At 36.9% G+C, this 16,760-nt stretch overlaps 4 protein-coding genes across 4 annotated transcripts; 2 read left to right on the forward strand and 2 right to left on the reverse strand.

Moving 5' to 3' along the window:
* The first annotated feature begins 399 nt into the window (after window positions 1-399).
* On the forward strand, window positions 400-2,195 carry LOC109085695 (39S ribosomal protein L48, mitochondrial-like). The gene is made up of 8 exons (XM_019100203.2): window positions 400-554; window positions 731-783; window positions 948-979; window positions 1,085-1,167; window positions 1,258-1,427; window positions 1,588-1,690; window positions 1,810-1,899; window positions 2,004-2,195. The coding sequence occupies exons 1-8, from the start codon at window positions 534-536 to the stop codon at window positions 2,079-2,081; spliced, it is 630 nt and encodes a 209-aa protein (XP_018955748.1). The 5' UTR covers window positions 400-533; the 3' UTR covers window positions 2,082-2,195.
* Window positions 2,196-2,325: 130 nt separating this feature from the next.
* Window positions 2,326-4,923, forward strand: LOC109085631 (dnaJ homolog subfamily B member 13). Its single transcript, XM_019100153.2, has 8 exons — window positions 2,326-2,583; window positions 2,691-2,794; window positions 3,340-3,501; window positions 3,674-3,831; window positions 3,913-4,026; window positions 4,114-4,227; window positions 4,478-4,554; window positions 4,683-4,923. Exons 1-8 carry the CDS (start codon window positions 2,516-2,518, stop codon window positions 4,870-4,872), a joined length of 987 nt encoding a protein of 328 aa, XP_018955698.1. The 5' UTR covers window positions 2,326-2,515; the 3' UTR covers window positions 4,873-4,923.
* Window positions 4,924-4,926: 3 nt separating this feature from the next.
* LOC109080361 (mitochondrial uncoupling protein 2-like) lies at window positions 4,927-7,862 on the reverse strand. Its single transcript, XM_042765317.1, has 8 exons — window positions 7,706-7,862; window positions 7,450-7,584; window positions 6,853-7,062; window positions 6,270-6,483; window positions 5,982-6,176; window positions 5,572-5,673; window positions 5,308-5,488; window positions 4,927-5,224 (listed from the first exon to the last, which is right to left on the reverse strand). Exons 3-8 carry the CDS (start codon window positions 6,976-6,978, stop codon window positions 5,110-5,112), a joined length of 933 nt encoding a protein of 310 aa, XP_042621251.1. The 5' UTR covers window positions 6,979-7,062; window positions 7,450-7,584; window positions 7,706-7,862; the 3' UTR covers window positions 4,927-5,109.
* Window positions 7,863-9,131: 1,269 nt separating this feature from the next.
* On the reverse strand, window positions 9,132-12,144 carry LOC109085642 (mitochondrial uncoupling protein 2-like). Its single transcript, XM_042765318.1, has 8 exons — window positions 11,973-12,144; window positions 11,667-11,803; window positions 11,381-11,571; window positions 10,987-11,194; window positions 10,706-10,903; window positions 9,998-10,099; window positions 9,736-9,916; window positions 9,132-9,638 (listed from the first exon to the last, which is right to left on the reverse strand). The coding sequence occupies exons 3-8, from the start codon at window positions 11,504-11,506 to the stop codon at window positions 9,524-9,526; spliced, it is 930 nt and encodes a 309-aa protein (XP_042621252.1). The 5' UTR covers window positions 11,507-11,571; window positions 11,667-11,803; window positions 11,973-12,144; the 3' UTR covers window positions 9,132-9,523.
* Window positions 12,145-16,760: the final 4,616 nt, after the last annotated feature.

Genomic DNA, 16,760 nt, shown 5'->3' on the forward strand with positions numbered 1-16,760 from the left:
GGAATGTTGTCTATATATGGAAACAAGGTGGGGCGCCAAACATGCTAGGTTGAGCTTTGCAAGCGCCACGTCACGTTTCTAGCGTCACTGCCCTGCATCATCGTGTTCCGTTAACCCTTGAACTGAGCACAGTGGGAATTTGCCAGGATTGAATTACTCTGTCGCTGCCAAGTTTTAAGATATGATACAATTATATATAAACAGAGGATAAATTACACGAATGCTTGCTTTCTGTGCCAGTGGTTATTTATGATAATTTCAAAAACCCAGTGTAGAATTTTTTCCAACTAATATTTCAACATTATATTTTTCCCTAATCGGAGTAATAACTTAATAACTTACTAAAATAAATAATACCGATTTCAACCGCTAATGTGACGCTTCTGCTCCAGCAGGGGGCAGCAATGCGCCGGACGAGCGTCGTCACCTCCTGCTGAAATCCGCGAAGAAGATCGGGCGCAGTACAGATTTTAACGGATTTTGGATACTTGTCTTTAAACTTTACCGCTGAATTAAAATATTAGCGTGAAACAATGAACACTTTACTGAACAAGGTGTAGTATTTAGAGTATGGCATCTCAGTTGTTTGGTGTATGGCAGTGATGTTTGCTGTTGACATGAGCCAAGGTCGAAGAGGAGGAGCAGACCAGAGTGTTCTCATTTAAAGACAAAGTTTACTGTATTTCCAATCATCATTTTTTTGTGTGTGTGTGCTATTCTTTTGCTTCAGGTTTTATGGCTTCAGAACACACGGGCGCTGGTGTGTGCAGCATCATCGCTTCAGTAAGTCTCATTATTATTGTTAGATGCCTTATTTTGGAAATCTGTCTCTGTATATATATATAATATATATATATATATATATATATATATATATATATATATATATATATATATATATATATGATCTTAAAAAACTGATCAGTGTTTTTGCTCTAATGTCACAGAAGTCAAGTGTTAACTACACAAATGCCTTTGGGTAAGAGCATTACTTCTGTTGTTATATGTTTAGTTTTCATATTTGTATGTGTGTACAAATATTAGTATGTGACAGTAAGCAAATTATGTTTTTGTGTCAAACTAGGTGTTTTGCTGACTAACAGACAGTATAGATCAATGCCCACACATGGTATTGGAAAATACAGACATCTTCTTCCAAAAGCATTGGTAAGACCTAAGGTTTTGTCCATTATCTGTGTAAAATGTTTTTATTACCAGTTAATAACATGTTTGAAATTAATTATTGTTGCTATTCAGCCAAAGAAGAAGAAGGAGAGAGTTCAATCGAAGCAGATCAAAGCGGCGACAGCGACAGAGTTTGGTGTGTTTAACGTGTGTGTTTCTGGTTATGACATGACTCTAGTGGAACATTATTCCCAATACATCCACAATCTCTGCAATCATTTGGACATCAGAGTCGATGAAAGGTGGGATAAAAGGATTTTTTTTCCTACAAAATTGAGAAAATATGCACCCAAACCTAAACATATTCTCAAGATCATGTATTTTTAACTATGTTATTTTCCATTCTATTAATTATTATTAGGTTGTGGTGAAATGAATGAGCTCTCATTTTATGTTTTAAAGCTGTGCCCTGCCTACGAAAAGCACAGAGGTCATGGTGATGCAGGAGCAAGGCACTAAGATGTATGTAGATGCGGTCCTGAAAACCCATGAGCGTGTTGTTCAGGTGAATGCTTTGAGCTTGTGTTTGGTCATATGAATGAGTTCCGAAATTGTTGGATTGAATGTAATTATTAATATAGGCGTCCTGTGGCTATAACCAATTTATTGGTGGTGTGTTTTTAGATCAGTGAAATGAAGGCAACACTTTTTCCCATATTTATGGAAGTTGTTCTGAAGAACCAGCCTGAGGGGGTGCGACTTTGTCTAAAGCAGGTCCGAAAATTACACCTTAGACATATTGACACTGTTCTTATATTTATTTAAACACTCCTATGTCACTGTGAGGCTTAATTTGTTTTTGTTTGTTTTTTTTTCAGCACACAGAAGCAGATTATCAAGCCCGGTTCAAAACAAGACCTGAGCTTGAGGGGCTTCTCGCAAAAATTAATAATTAATAAATTATTTAAAAATGTTTTTCATATGAAATAACATGTCAGACAGTTTTCTAGCCCATGTGTGCTGTAATGAATCTGTGAAGCAATAAACTCATCCCATGAATGATTTCCATATTTAGGCATTTTTGGCTTCTTTTAAATGCAGTTGCAGGAATTTGACGAGCGTTGAAATTCATCCTTTCTGTCACTATACTGTAATGTTTTTGGCAACAAATTTCTCAATTATTATTAAATTATTCAGCAGCGGTTTTATAAAAGACTGCATTACCCAGAGTTCCAGGCTCCGTTTCCATAGTAACCATTTTTGACAACAGTAAACTAACTTTACAGAAAGAGCTCATGTTCATTCCTACTGCGAAATTCGGGTTTGCATTTGTGCCGTAATACGGTTAAAGTGCACAGATTAACGAGCCAAACGGGCAGATAAACAGGCCATGGGAAGAGACTATTACTCTCTTTTGGAAATAAACCGCAACGCCACTGATGCTGACATAAAGAAGGCGTAAGTTACGAGTTGTTTGGTTTCTAGTATTATGTGTATACACTGCATTAAAAGCAGAAAATGATATGGTTTACCGTCTTTTTGAGGACGTTTTATCTTTGTATCAGCTACCGGCGGCTCGCGCTGAAGCATCACCCGCGCAGCAGCAGCCACGCGCGCGCCGCCGAGCTCTTCTCTCTGCTCGCGGAGGCGTTTGACGTGCTGAGCGACCGTAAGTGCACAAGACAAAATACAGAATACACACCTAAAATAAAACACACAAAACAACCTTACAACGGCGTTGGAATATGCTTTACAATACTTGCTATAAACGGTTTGATATTATAATGCGAATGCATCCCAACAGTTTTTGGTTCCTAGAACGTTCTGGCAAAAAAAATACAAATAAAATTCCAACCTAACAATAGCAGATAAAGAACGTTGTGTATAAGCTTTTATTGTTGTCACATAAGAGTTTATGAATGTTCATAAAAAAAATATGATTTGGTTCCCCAAAATAAAACCATATAATAACGTTTGCTGGGATGGTATTCTTGGAGGTACCATGTAAATATTTGTCATGTTTCATTATTTTTTATATATACTTGGATCAAAGCAGCATAGTATTACTATCTCATACTATCACTGTACAATAGTGTTAAAGAAGCACCAGGCTTAAAAATGTCTCACAGTTCAGCCCCTCATTTCCTTGTTTCCTGGTAAGCTGGACATTATATTCCTGTTTTTTTTTTTTCGTTCTTTCTTTTTCCAATGCAGCACGTAAAAAGGCCACATATGATAAGTTTGGAGAGGAGGGTTTAAAAGGAGGAATCCCGTCTGAGCTGGGAGCGTATGGCGCTTGGTCATCAGGATATGTGTACCATGGAAATGCAGATGAAACGTTCAGACAGTTTTTCGGAGGAGATAATCCTTTTGCAGGTTATTTTTATAGGATGAAAAACCGGTGTTGTTGTTTCTTGTCTGAATGAGCTTCTTGTATTATTTTATGCATGTCAATTTCAAGAGACAGTCTGGTGCAATCAAGTCTTAATGTTCATAATGTCCTGGTGTTTTAAAGAATCCCAGCTCTGATTAGTAATATCTCTCATAGATTTCTTCACCAATGATGGCAGTGAGGATAACACAGATTTTAAGAGCTTGCGTGGGCAAAAAGAAAAGCTGCAGGATCCACCAATTGAGAGAGACCTTCACCTCGCCTTGGAGGACCTTTATTATGGATGCACTAAAAAAATTAAGATATCCCGTAGGGTAAGTTTTGCATAAAGGGGTATAAATAACATCAAATGGACTCATGAGAAATTAATTTCAGAAGAGATGTGTCTGATACAGGTCATGAATGAAGATGGACACACATCCAGCATCAGGGACAAGATTTTAACCTTCACTGTAAAAGCAGGATGGAATGAAGGGACACGGATCACATTTCCAAAAGAGGGAGACCAGGCATGACCAAACACATTTTTATTTCATTGTGTTTGTAAATTGATCTTGGTCATCACAGAATATGCTTCTTTTTTTTTCTCTCCACAGGGACCAAACAACATCCCAGCAGATATTGTGTTTGTCATACGCCAAAAGCATCATCCACGCTTTGTCCGCCAAAATGATAATCTGTACTACATGGCACATATTTCCCTTGAGAAGGTGAAAAATATTGTTTTCAGCACAAGCAAAAATGTATTTCATGTGGAATAATGTAGATAAATAGATTATGATCAAAAATATTTAGTTTTTTGGTTTAGTTTTCATGCTGAATATTTGATAGGATTTTACAGTCAGACCAATATGATGTTTAAAATGAACAGTTCCACTCTAAAAGCTACCACTTACGTTTATTCAAAATTATGTTTTAGTATAATGACTCTAAATATTTATATTTGTGGTAACTCTGCAGGCTTTGACTGGTTTCTCAGTAGAAGTTGAGACACTAGATGGTAGGCTTCTCAACATCCCAATCAATGACATTGTGCAGTGAGTAACCATTTCCTTCTCTCTGTAGCAATAATAGACTAGTCAGCACACGTTTTATGTTACTCAAAACTTTTGAATGTAGTTTTCATATTTAAGACTGTTTCATTTTAATTTCTTTAACACTACAGCCCTCAGTACACCAAGGTTGTGACCGGGGAGGGAATGCCACTAGTCAACAACCCGTCCAAGAGAGGGGACCTGATTATTCGCTTCATTACACATTTCCCAGAGAAGCTCTCGCCTGAAAAGAAACAGCTTCTAAAACAAGCTCTCATCAAAACTCATCCAGGCATCTTAGTCCATTCAGTCACAGAATAGAAATGGAAAATAATAGAAAAGTTCACAGGAATTAAAACACTTGAAGCTCAAGTATTAGAGTTTTAAATTGGCGTTTTTTTAAGAGCCTCATTTTATTGGCAAAAGACAGACAAGAATAAAGAGTAAAAGCCAAAATTAAATTAAAAAGTTTTTACTAGACATGTAAACCATTCTTACGGAAAACCTAAAAACATTGAAAGAGCACATCAGCTAAGCTCAACTAACTGCATTCACTGCTTAAAGAGGAGTGACCCAGTTATGGCGTGCAGCCATCAGGGCCCGTTTCAGCTGTTCATAGGTGACAAACATAACCACATTCCAGGAGCCCAGCCTCAGGAATGATGGCATGAATCTAAAAAGAACACAAACAGATGTCAATTCTGCATTCATCCTCAAATCATTAAAGTAAAGCTATCGTGGGTTAAGAGAACGGACCCCTTGTAAAAAGCCTTTGGTCCCTCTTTAGCTAGCATGGCTACAGCACAGTTGAGGGCACTGCTGTACTGGCCCGGGGCAGAGTTCATGTATCTTGTCTTCACTACATCAACAGGAGAAGCAATAACTGTAGTGCAGAAACCAGCTCCGAATGCAGATGTGAAATGGCAGGGAAGATCATCTGTGTAGAAAAACAACAACTATAAATTTGTCACATTCTGACACTTAAGTTTGCAATTATTTTTTTCTGCAGGCTCATCTTACCATTCATTAGTAATGATTTTAGAAGTGCGTCTTTGATAAGGTCATAGGTAACCAGCTCAGTACAGTTTACGATGGCATTGCGGGTGATGTTTGGGCCCGTTCCTATAAAAGAATTCAATAAATTAGAAATAAGTAATTAAATATATTTAGTTGTAAAGTTATAATCTAATATTTATAATGTTATAAACTAAACTAATATTAACCAATTAAACTATTAACTTAGATTTCAATAAATAAGAATTGTTGACAGTTTAAGTAAATGTTAATAATAGTAATACAATAAATAAACCCTTTAATTTATAATAAACAAAAAGTTTTAATTATATAATTATAAATTCATTATTTTATTAATAATTACAATTGAGTTCATTAAATATCATTATTATAGACCCAAGTTGGCCTAGGCTCACCTTTCCACAAACCACGAAACCCCTCTTCCTTTGCAATGGTCCGATATGCATCCATAGTACCATGGTAACGTTTACTGGCCCCGGCGCTGATCTGAGCCTGAAATCGTACCTTCACCACATCGGTGGGTTGGGCCAGAGCCACTGCCATGGCTCCAGTCGTACAGCCAGCCATCAGCCGACTGCCAATCCCAACATCTAAGGAAAACGATGCATTGAATGGTGTTAATATGAGAGGCCTTACAGAAATGGTTTCCAATCATTTCTGCATACAAGCGTTTGACAACTTACGATCTGAGCCTTTGGTGTAGAACTGCTTGACGGAATCGTAGAGGCCAATGCGTACAGAGGCAAAGCTCATCTGACGCTGCAGTCCTGCAACCAGCCCGCTGTAGAGACTGCGCGGCCCCTCGACACGCACCATGGTGCTGATCGTGCCAAATACTCCACGATATTTCACCGGACCATGGCTTGTGTTCACGGGACTTTTGATCTCCCCCTGAATCTGTACAGAACAAAAGGTGGATGGAGAAACTTTACAGAATCACAGGGGAGGGAAGCAGCATCGTCAGGTTAAAAGGGTCCATAGCGATCCTGGGCCAGCAAGGACAATCATCAAGGCCTGGACCTGCTTAAGTTGCTAGTGTAAAGAGAGTCAAGAGAAATAGATAAAGCTGACGTCAGTATGAGTGTGACTTTAAACATTCTACATGAAATGAAAGGTCAGTTTGTTAGTGTTGCTGCAAGTTGATCTGGGTCAAGTAGTCACGTGCGTCTGTTGTCCCCAGACTCAACCGCTGGCTCAGCTATCACTCAAGCAAAAAAAAAAAAAAAAATCCATTTAAACAAAGTCCAATTCCAAACAAAGACTCACCTGAAGTCTAACTTTTGCGGTGTCCAGTGGAAATGTGAAGAGGTCTGCAATGCAGGCTGCAGTTCCTGCACCAATAAACTTCACAGTGGCTGTAGGAGGCACATCACCAGCTCTGAATCCAACCATGTTTATTTGCAGGAGCGTAAAGGTCAAATGGAATGTGTTGAAAACCAATGAAGTGAACACAAGATAAGTGAACTCCACCCTAACCTGGATTTAGGAAGACACATAATGATTACTTTCTTTTATAAAATGCATTTAAAACCTTATACCGGTTTTATTGTGCAAATTTAAGCCATTTGGGGTGGGCCAATGGATGTGCTTAATATAGAGGTAAAGGCTCTCTGACGGTCAACAGACAAAAAAAAAAAAAAAAAAAAAAATAAAAAAAGGGGAACCATGTTCATGCTAATCTATATGTTGACGTCATCATCCTGTTTACATCTGGGGCGGCTTTGTTGACTTTCTACCACACAAAGGAGCTTCAATAAAGGAAGTGCGGATACACACAAAATGCTGGCATAATATTACAGAAACTGTATTAACCTTATTTATTAAAACAAATGAATAAACGCTTTTGGAAAACTTTTTACCAACCGGTTTGGATGAGAACTTCAAGATTCTCTGAAAGTATCTCTCTCGTTGAAATGACTTTCAACTTGAATTTTGTTGCCACGTTCTTCCATAAAGAAACGTTTAGAACCCGTACGGATCAAAAACATACTCCAAAGTCTGAAAGACAAGAATATTTCCGCGTCACATGCATATCAGCATCACTTGAAATAATCAAAGAAAACACATTCGCAAGTAACGGAGAAAGTCTATTCACAGTTTGTAAAGTCACAATACTCACCTTAAACAAAAATGTATGAAGTGTCTACGAATAAAAGTGTTTACAGTAGGGAAAAATAACTTCCTCCGAAAGCAGTCCGCTAAAAGCAGTCCGCAGGTGCTCTGTTCTATTCTGGACGCTGCGGCGACCCTTTTAAACGCTTTCGAGAGAGTCACGTGACAGGCGTGACGCGTCATTCAGCGCATAAATTAACGCCTCTGTGGTCTTCGCTGATAAAACCAAAACCCGTTTTCCAAAGTTTAACTTCCATTGTATTTGGTTTAGGTTACTGAATTAGAAATAATGTTTAAAAAAAATGTAAATGCTCCTAAACGTTCACACACTGGTGCAAAATTAAATATGAAGTTTCGAGTCAAAATACTAATAATTGTGTATTTTCTCTTGATCAAACCAGTTAAGCTTTTTGGTGTTTCCTATATATTGCTTTGTGTTTTAGAATTCTTTACTGTTTAAAATTATCTGAATGGCAAGTTTCTATTTTGACAACATGTAATGACAGCATGCCAAGACTTTGGGGTAGGCTATGTGCTTATACACAAATTGTGTATGACTTTTGATATGACTTTTTACCTCAGAAATATTTGCTGGAGTAAGTGTGACAACTAGCCCCAGTCTCCCCTGTTTGACTGAAATGCTGAGTCATTCTGAATTAGTAGGCTATGTGTAGTTGCACATATGTTATTCATAAAGAGGACTTTCAGTTCTCCCTCTTTTAAAGACACATTCCCTTGATTTGCTTTTTCACATGGATTTATATTGATATAATACTCTCAAAGCTGTTTAACCAAAAGCATTTAAACTACATACCTGAATCAAACTTCCCATCACCATATCAAAAAGACAGGGCTGCTGTTTAAGTTTCAGTTAGATAAAACAGAACTGTACTGAAGAATGTACATCTTCAAGGCAAAGCAAAATAATTGTGTTCACCTGACACATGGGTTAAAACACAGCGACACACAAATGCTTCATGAACTACACACTGCTGCTTATTATTGTGTGGGTCCCAGGTCAATTCAAGGGTCACATGCACACAACAGTCTTCAGAGAGCGTCAGGCATCACTTCTATCACACTTCCAGGGTATCCTGAAACATGTGAGGGCTTTTTGTCACTCACACTTCACAGATTTGCATTCGTCTTACTTGTTAATGTGGCAAATGCACTTCCTCTTTTCATCAAGTAAGCTTCACAGCTCCGTTCTAACGAAGTTTTTGTTTGCCTGTCTTTTATGGCTAAGCAAGAGAGCGCATTCTGAACCTTTGTCATGTGAAAGCCATTTGGATTTTAAGCTCTCAGTTGATTTGATCATTGATTGATTAAAAGACTCTAAGGTTCAGGGAAGTCAAACACATGTGATCTAAATGAGTTGCATGTACCTGATTTGATACTTAAAACAGTTTAGAACTCATTAACGGAAACAGATATATCATAAAAAGCTTTATTTTCCAATAATGTACAGTTTAAAGTATAAATATATATTCATTCATTAGAGCTATGGACCCGTTTTCTTGACATATTTAAAAGTATATATATAAAAAATAGATGTGTATCCTCACAATTGATAATACTACTGCTCTCAGTGTCCAATGAAAATGAAACTAAGACAAAAATGTGCATTTTGCTTTCTCAGCCATACGTCTCGTGATTGTTGGCAACTCATCTTTCATTTTTGATGAGCTTGACCTTTGGCCTCAAAAAAGTTGCAGCCTTTTTCAGTGATAAGACTTAACCTGAGAATCTATTTGTTCTCATAACAGAGAACTTGACTTATATTTGCACTCTCTGTTTAATCAAAATCTAAAGATGCAATGTCCATTCAGAAAGGTGACTCCCATGAGCACTGAATACTAGTCAGACCTCTCTTGATTTGCTCGTAGGAAACAAACATTACGATATTCCAGGATCCTAAGCGCAGGAAGGAGGGCATGAAGCTGTTGGGGAAGATAAAGATGGCAAATTCATGGTACTGAAAATAAGAGTGTTTACCATGTTCTGTATAAATAATAGTTCACAGCATAATTTTTATACCCCTTATAGAAAGCCGTTGGTCCCTCTTTGGTCAGCATAGTGAGGGTACAGTTTAGTGCACTGCTGTACTGTCCTGCAGTTGAGTTCATGAAGCGCGTCTTTACCACGTCTACAGGAGATGCCACAATTGTGGTGCAGAATCCAGCTCCAAATGCAGCGGTAAAGTGGCAGGGTAGGTTATCTAATGAGGGCATATGTGTTAGACAACAATAACATACAAATAACCATAGTGAATTCAAAATGAAATTCACAGGTTTCATACCTGTCATGAGGTCATATTTTAATATGAGTTCCTTGATGATGTCGTAAGTGACCAGCTCTGCGCAGTTCACAATCGCGTTCCTTGTGATGTTTGGCATGCAGCCAAATAGAGAAACAAATACATCTTTATCTCCAGCTGAATAACTCCACTTAGAATAGCATGTGAAAGTTGAATTTAAAGGGACAGTGCACCAAAAAATCATTTACTCAACCTCATGTTTTCCCAAAACTTTTATTTCTTCCAAAAAGAAGATATTTTGCGTGTGTATTTTTATCCATACTATGAAAGTCAGTGGGGTCCACTGTTGCTATAGACAGTGCTATTTCAGTATTAATTAATATTTTAAATAGGTTTATTTGAACATTTTCAGTTTTAATTTTAGTTAAAGTTTCAGTAATTTTATGCGCTTCTGTTTTTTTATATATGTTTTTTTATTTTTATAATTTTTTGTTTTTTTTATATATATTTTTTTTATTTAGCTTAAATTTACTTTTCTTTTAGTTTTACTAATATTAGATTAGATTTATTTAATAGTATTGGTTTGGCCCCCCATGACTTATATTGTGTGGACAAAAACAATTTCTTTTTCCGAAAAAGAAAGAAAGACATACAGGTTTGGAATGAAATGAGGGAGTGTAAATTATGATAGATAGATTTATTTATTTATTTTTTATGGGGTGAACTATGTTTTTAAGAACTCTTGCTCACCCTTCCAAAGCCCCCGAACACCCTCATCACGTGCAATAGTCCGATATGCATCCATTGTGCCGTTGTATCTCTTTAATCCATCAGACTGACGTGCTTGAGCCTGGAAACGCACTTTTACGACATCTGTGGGCTGGGCAAATGCGACAGCCATGGCCCCGGTAGTGCAGCCAGCCAGTAGGCGAGTCACAATGTTTGCTTCTGAGAAGAAGAAAGCAGAGTGTTAGCATCAGTAGCAGCACTATCATTTCCATCTCTGTTCCAACCAACAGTCTAATACTTACTCTCAGAGCCTCTGGTGTAGAATTGCTTCATTGAGTCATAAAGACCGATACGAACAGATGCAAAGCTCATTTGTCGTTGCAGTCCTGCCACCAGGCCATTATACAGACTCCTTGCGCCCTCTGTACGCACCATAGTGGTAATGGTGCCAAATACTCCACGATATTTCACCACAGCTGATCCTGAGGCAGCTGTAGATTCTCCCTGGATCTGAAATAAGACAGATGAATGACATTATGTGCTTTTTGTGTTGTTTTTGATTGTTTCAGGCACATAAAGTCAATGCAAACACAATTCAAACAACCTTTAATGGGCTCAAAAATTGTTCTTTATATTAAACTTTTTGCATATATAGCTTACATATTATTAATGATATATATTTTAATAAGTCCTCACCTGAAGTCTCACTTTTGCTGTGTCCAGGGGGAAAGTGACCAGATCAGCAAAACATGCTGCCGTACCAGCACCAAAAAACTTGACAGCAACAGTTGGTGGCAGGTCGGTAGGTTTGATTCCAACCATTTTTTTCTGTACTTCTGACAGGATTTCACTTTATTTTTTATCTAGAGCTTCTTGTGTTTCCAAACCTGAGGGAGAATAAGAAGCAGGCCGAAACTGGTTACGAATCATTTTAATTTGAATTCAAGAATTTATGTTTATTTATATATTGTCTTCGATTTACCTCCACAGACTGCTGATTCAAGATCAAGTTTCTTCCAAAGGAATAACTCTCTTGTCTTTTGTTTTAAATGTTTCAACACTTTTGGCCATAGAAAAATGTGGCAAAGTGTTCCAATGCAGCATTCCAGCAGCGCAGCACTACAGAGTAACATTTAGGATCAATGCTAATCGTGTGATTTGGTGGTTATAGATAAAGCGTAACTGTAAAATCAATATTTCTCATAACTTTAGCTGAGGATACCCAGAAACATAGAAATCAGCATACAAAATCATTTGAAATATAATAAAATACAGAGTGCTCACCAACCTTCTGGTAATATGAAATTGTTAGTCCAAATTGTACCGACAGAAAGCAAAATAATTATTTTCATCCAGGGTTTAATCCAGTGTGTTTTCCACCCGAGTATGGTGGAAAGGGTCTGTCAAACCTGAATTTATAGGTGTGTGTACCGGTTGGAGCCAGTCCCATGTATTCCTTTCATCACACATGAGTCTAATTTTAACTTTGTGTGGCGGAAGAACATCTACACTTGTTTACTAGTTGTCACCAATAGGGTTGTTGTCTGCACCCAATATCAAATGTACACACATATCAGTAAAAATAATATATTAAATAAATATATAATAGATAAATTATTATATATTTATCTATTTTTTAAAAATTTATTTTTTATGAATACATTATTTATTTGCATATATATATATATATATATATATATATATATATGTGTGTGTGTGTGTGTGTGTGGTGGCGGGGGGGGGGGTGTATTATTTATTATTAAATATTATGTATTATTAAATATACATGTGCTTTACACACACAGGCTACATGTAATTTTGGAATTTTTACAGCATATTAAATTTTAATTCATTTAGTTAATTATACAATGAATGTCACAGAAATCATTTTGGATATATTTTCTTGTGCATTTCCACTTAAAATGTTTAATTTTATTGTTTGTCTATTATTATTCACAAAACTAGATGTTCATAAACACACGTGTCACAGTCATGTGTTGCTTTGTCACCTTTCCCCTGCTTCCCAAAACACCTCTGGAAGGCTGTCAGCCATTTAAAACTAAATTTAAAATAGTCCATGGTTATCTGATCACTCATTATCATTTGGCTGCTATTTAGACGTTGGCTTTGAACAAACGGCCAAATGGCAGTTATGTAAAAGTGGCATTATCATGTTTCAATAAATGGTGAGAAATAATTGCTGTCTAGTTCTGCAATCTTAAAGCTGCTGTAGACAGAGGAAGATCAGCTGAAAATGAAATATCCTTCACAGACCTGTTTGTTCAAGTATATGAGATCAGGACATTGAGCTTATGAAGGCGCTGTGTTTTTATGATATTTCTGCCACAGCAGCCATTGCACCATTCAAATAAAAGACCTGTTGCTGTTTGCAACCGTCATAAGGCCACTAAGGTCTATTAGTATGAATGAGTGACCTATGAGCTCCTGGAATGGGTTTGCGTCACTGTTTGGCCAATAGCAGCTTTTCATCTGCACCTTTGCAAACCTTCATTGGACTACCATGTTATTTTCTTACCTACTGTATTTTCAAGATTTGTTTGTTTGTTTATGTCTAGACTGGAATCCCTTACATTTTCCACATGGTTTGATTTGTAAACTTGAGGCCTTACCTTTTCTGTCTGCATCCAGCTGGAGCCAGTTTCTTCAGTGTACCCTGTGATCATTCAGCTTCTGAAAGAGGTAAACAACCACCTGTGTCCTGCCAGACACACACTTACCCGCCAGCTTGAAAGCGGATACATCCATGACTGACGCAGACGCAGACATGAGTTCATATCTACCATAGACAGCTGCCATTGAGACCTGCTTTATGTATGAATAAATATTTCCTCTGAAAGCACAAGCACATCTAAAAATATACCTCCCTGTATTCAAGCAAAGGTCAATAGGTCATGCTCAGTCTATGGAAAGGTATGCAAATATCTCATCAAAACTCCATTTGTGATCATTCATCATACAACTGCCCACCAAAAGTACTGGGACACTTAAGGCACTTAAAAATATCAAATCAAACGGCATTAGTCTTGATCTTTTTTTACTTTACTTGCAATGACTTTTAACAATAGTTCCAACTATTGTTGACAATCATAAAATGTCCAAATATGTTTATTTTATTGTTTTTGAACATTATATTTTTGTTTCATGCACAACATAAAACTTAACTTATTTAAAAATGGTTTTCTTAAAAACAAAACAAAAAAAAACATTTAGTTCAAATATATTTGAGAACCGTAAAATGTCCAAATACATCTATTTTCTTATTTTTTAACTGTGTATTTATTGTTTAATGCACACTCTGCTATTTATAAATGCCACTTGGTTTTATTGTAGAATGCAAATACATTCATTTTTTTAAGCAGCTAAGCACAAGCACAAAAGTTTAGTCAGTTAACACAATAATAAAATATACTATTTAATAGACTGGAAAATGTCAGGCCAATTTGTATATACAGGAGGATTAAATCATGTAGCACTAGTGATTTTCTTGGCCTCCTTAAGGTTATAAGAGGTGTCTTAGAAGAGTGCATTTAAAAACCTGACCAGTAAGCAGGTGGTGCACATTAACGTCACTGCTGAGTTCAGAAATGCCGTTCCTCCTGTCATTCTTGGCTGTCCCATCATGCCACATCATTATGTGCAGGCTATTGCTGTCAGCTGGCAGACTGCATGGAAATTAGTGTTGCTCTAGTCATTTATGCCCTTTTTTTTATAATCAACTATTAGTTAATGGTAATAAAATTTAGATAGGCCTTTGAGCACCTTTTAAGATTTTTATTTATTTATTTTTTACATAACATGACATAAATGTTAAAATTTAAAATAAAACAACTTTCTCATGTCCCAGTTTAATGGGTAGAGACAATTACAAGTAAGCCAACCATACATTCCCACAATACAGAATTGCAATAGTTCTGTATTTAGCTGTTGTTACATGTATCTTTTGTAAGTAGTGAAATACAAGGAAACATTTCTTAAACACATACTAGAAATATTTATATTTACATGATCAGGGAGTTCAAATGTAATAATTCTCAGTGGCATGAACATTTTTTTTAACAAAACATTTCAGTAGACTGAAAGAATGTATGCTGACAATTGTACTGCTGACAATTTATGCTAAACCTCAACTGACTTGAAGAGAAAATCTCGGCTTTCATTAGTTTAGTTAGTCTTTTTTTTTAACTAGTCAACGCCCTGAACAAAAATTGTGCTGACTTTATTATTCTTTCAGTTACAATGAGGAATCTGACACAAATTAAACCAGGACAGAACATACTCTCCAAACCAGACAATTTTCTGTCCTGTCTGATTAACTAGATTATTGCCTCAAATTTTACTGACCATAAATATACATGAATATATACATAAGTACATTATTAAATAAAATACTAAGCTAGAAGAATGTATTTTAAAGTGATGTTTCACACAAACATTTTAGTTTACCAGAAATTACTAGCAAAGTGATCGGTTTTATTATGAAATAATAAGTAATAATAGGTCTTGAGTATGAAGCAAGAGCAGGAGTTTCGGCATTAAAAAAGGTAACCTAAAAATGATTTAATTCAAGCCAAAAATATTATGCAACATAACTGAGTCAACCTAAATACATTAATTTATATCAACAAAACTAATTTTTGGCTAAATCAGGTAACAATAGCTTCATATGGTTTTAATTTAAGTTTAGCACTTTTTAAATTGTACACAGAATCCATTCATTAATAACATTAAATTGTCCGTTTGATGAACAAATTCATTCTGGTCCTATATGAATGAACGCCTTTGTGAGAAAGACAAATACTGTGCAGATAACAAACAATTTACTGACAGCGCCCTCTGCTGGTAACCTTTGACATGAATAGTTCATTAACAGTTTATCATTCACTAACAGTTCATCATTCACACAGACACCCTTCAGAGTCAACGCTGACATCTCCAAAGGATGTGCTCACCTGCCCAGTGTGCACCTGGCTCATCACCCCTCCATCACAATCAGAGACTTTTATGATCATGTACACATAAAGAAGGACAAAGTCAATGTGTTTGCAAAAACACTGAAAGACACAGCATGGGGCAGACAAACCACCTCTACACCCCTGAAAACAACACAGCTGCCAACCTACAGAACACAAATCCAGACACCCTGCAGAAACCTACAGTCTCATCACAGAGAATGACCACCACTGGCTGCACAATAACAGAAACCCCCACACCATGCTAAAATCCACATCAGAACATCCCACAGACCTACACCAGTCCATCAGCGGAAACCCCAGTTTGCACCAGATCACCATCCAAAACATCCCAGACCACAAAAACATCCCTCCAGGCAGAGAAGCAAAACTAAGAAGGGCCCAGCAGCAGCAAGCAGCCTTCCACCCGCTCATGCATTCTCAGCTGATAACACACAGGAACCAGCACCACTCCCACACTCCAGGAGCTACACTCAGGCCCTGAAAGGACAAGCAAATACACTGGAGATGAGTGAGATCAGACAGCTGCTGCACTACATCAGTGCCCAGCTGACAGCATGAGAGTCCACACAGCATGCAAACACCTTTCTAACAATGACAACAACAAAAAAACAACAACATATATTTAATTTTTTCAAAACATTATATTACATTAGAAACGGATTAGTTCTATTTTTGAAAACAAGAACTCTATACCATGAACTCTTAAAAAGACACTGTCAATATCAATGTGCAATATTCTAGGATTGACTTCAACAGCCTTTGGGCTAAAAAGTTCAAACACAGAATTCCAGAAGAGCATCAAGGAGATGGATATTATAATTCTACAGGAGACATGGAGAAGGGCAGACCTCACCCACTGCCCACCCGACTACATAGAAATCATCCTACCATCACAAAAACTCAACACAGTCCGACAGGGAAGAGACTCAGGAGGACAAATAATATGGTACAAATAAAAATTCCATAACCACATCAACACAGTAAAGCATTGCAAATACTACACCTATCTCAAAAAGACAGAAAATAACATTAATACCAAGCCCAGTAAGCTGTACAACATCAGAAAACCATACAGATGGGCT

This window comes from Cyprinus carpio, chromosome A10 (assembly GCF_018340385.1).
Source record: "Cyprinus carpio isolate SPL01 chromosome A10, ASM1834038v1, whole genome shotgun sequence".
Lineage (NCBI taxonomy): Eukaryota > Metazoa > Chordata > Actinopteri > Cypriniformes > Cyprinidae > Cyprinus > Cyprinus carpio.

What these genes read in the sequence shown, in the direction of transcription:
- LOC109085642 (XM_042765318.1), bottom strand. Translation starts at nt 11,506, where the DNA reads ATGGTTGGAATCAAACCTACCGACCTGCCACCAACTGTTGCTGTCAAG. An exon ending in CAGCAAAAGTGAGACTTCAG is followed by an intron (nt 11,195 to 11,380) that starts GTGAGGACTTAT and finishes GTCTTATTTCAG; the next exon opens with ATCCAGGGAGAATCTACAGC. An exon ending in CTACACCAGAGGCTCTGAGA is followed by an intron (nt 10,904 to 10,986) that starts GTAAGTATTAGA and finishes TCTTCTTCTCAG; the next exon opens with AAGCAAACATTGTGACTCGC.
- LOC109085695 (XM_019100203.2), top strand. Translation starts at nt 534, where the DNA reads ATGAACACTTTACTGAACAAG. An exon ending in TGAACACTTTACTGAACAAG is followed by an intron (nt 555 to 730) that starts GTGTAGTATTTA and finishes CTTTTGCTTCAG; the next exon opens with GTTTTATGGCTTCAGAACAC. An exon ending in ATCTTCTTCCAAAAGCATTG is followed by an intron (nt 1,168 to 1,257) that starts GTAAGACCTAAG and finishes GTTGCTATTCAG; the next exon opens with CCAAAGAAGAAGAAGGAGAG.
- LOC109085631 (XM_019100153.2), top strand. Translation starts at nt 2,516, where the DNA reads ATGGGAAGAGACTATTACTCTCTTTTGGAAATAAACCGCAACGCCACT. An exon ending in AAATTAAGATATCCCGTAGG is followed by an intron (nt 3,832 to 3,912) that starts GTAAGTTTTGCA and finishes TGTCTGATACAG; the next exon opens with GTCATGAATGAAGATGGACA. An exon ending in CACATATTTCCCTTGAGAAG is followed by an intron (nt 4,228 to 4,477) that starts GTGAAAAATATT and finishes GTAACTCTGCAG; the next exon opens with GCTTTGACTGGTTTCTCAGT.
- LOC109080361 (XM_042765317.1), bottom strand. Translation starts at nt 6,978, where the DNA reads ATGGTTGGATTCAGAGCTGGTGATGTGCCTCCTACAGCCACTGTGAAG. An exon ending in CTACACCAAAGGCTCAGATC is followed by an intron (nt 6,177 to 6,269) that starts GTAAGTTGTCAA and finishes CGTTTTCCTTAG; the next exon opens with ATGTTGGGATTGGCAGTCGG. An exon ending in AAAATCATTACTAATGAATG is followed by an intron (nt 5,489 to 5,571) that starts GTAAGATGAGCC and finishes TTTTCTACACAG; the next exon opens with ATGATCTTCCCTGCCATTTC.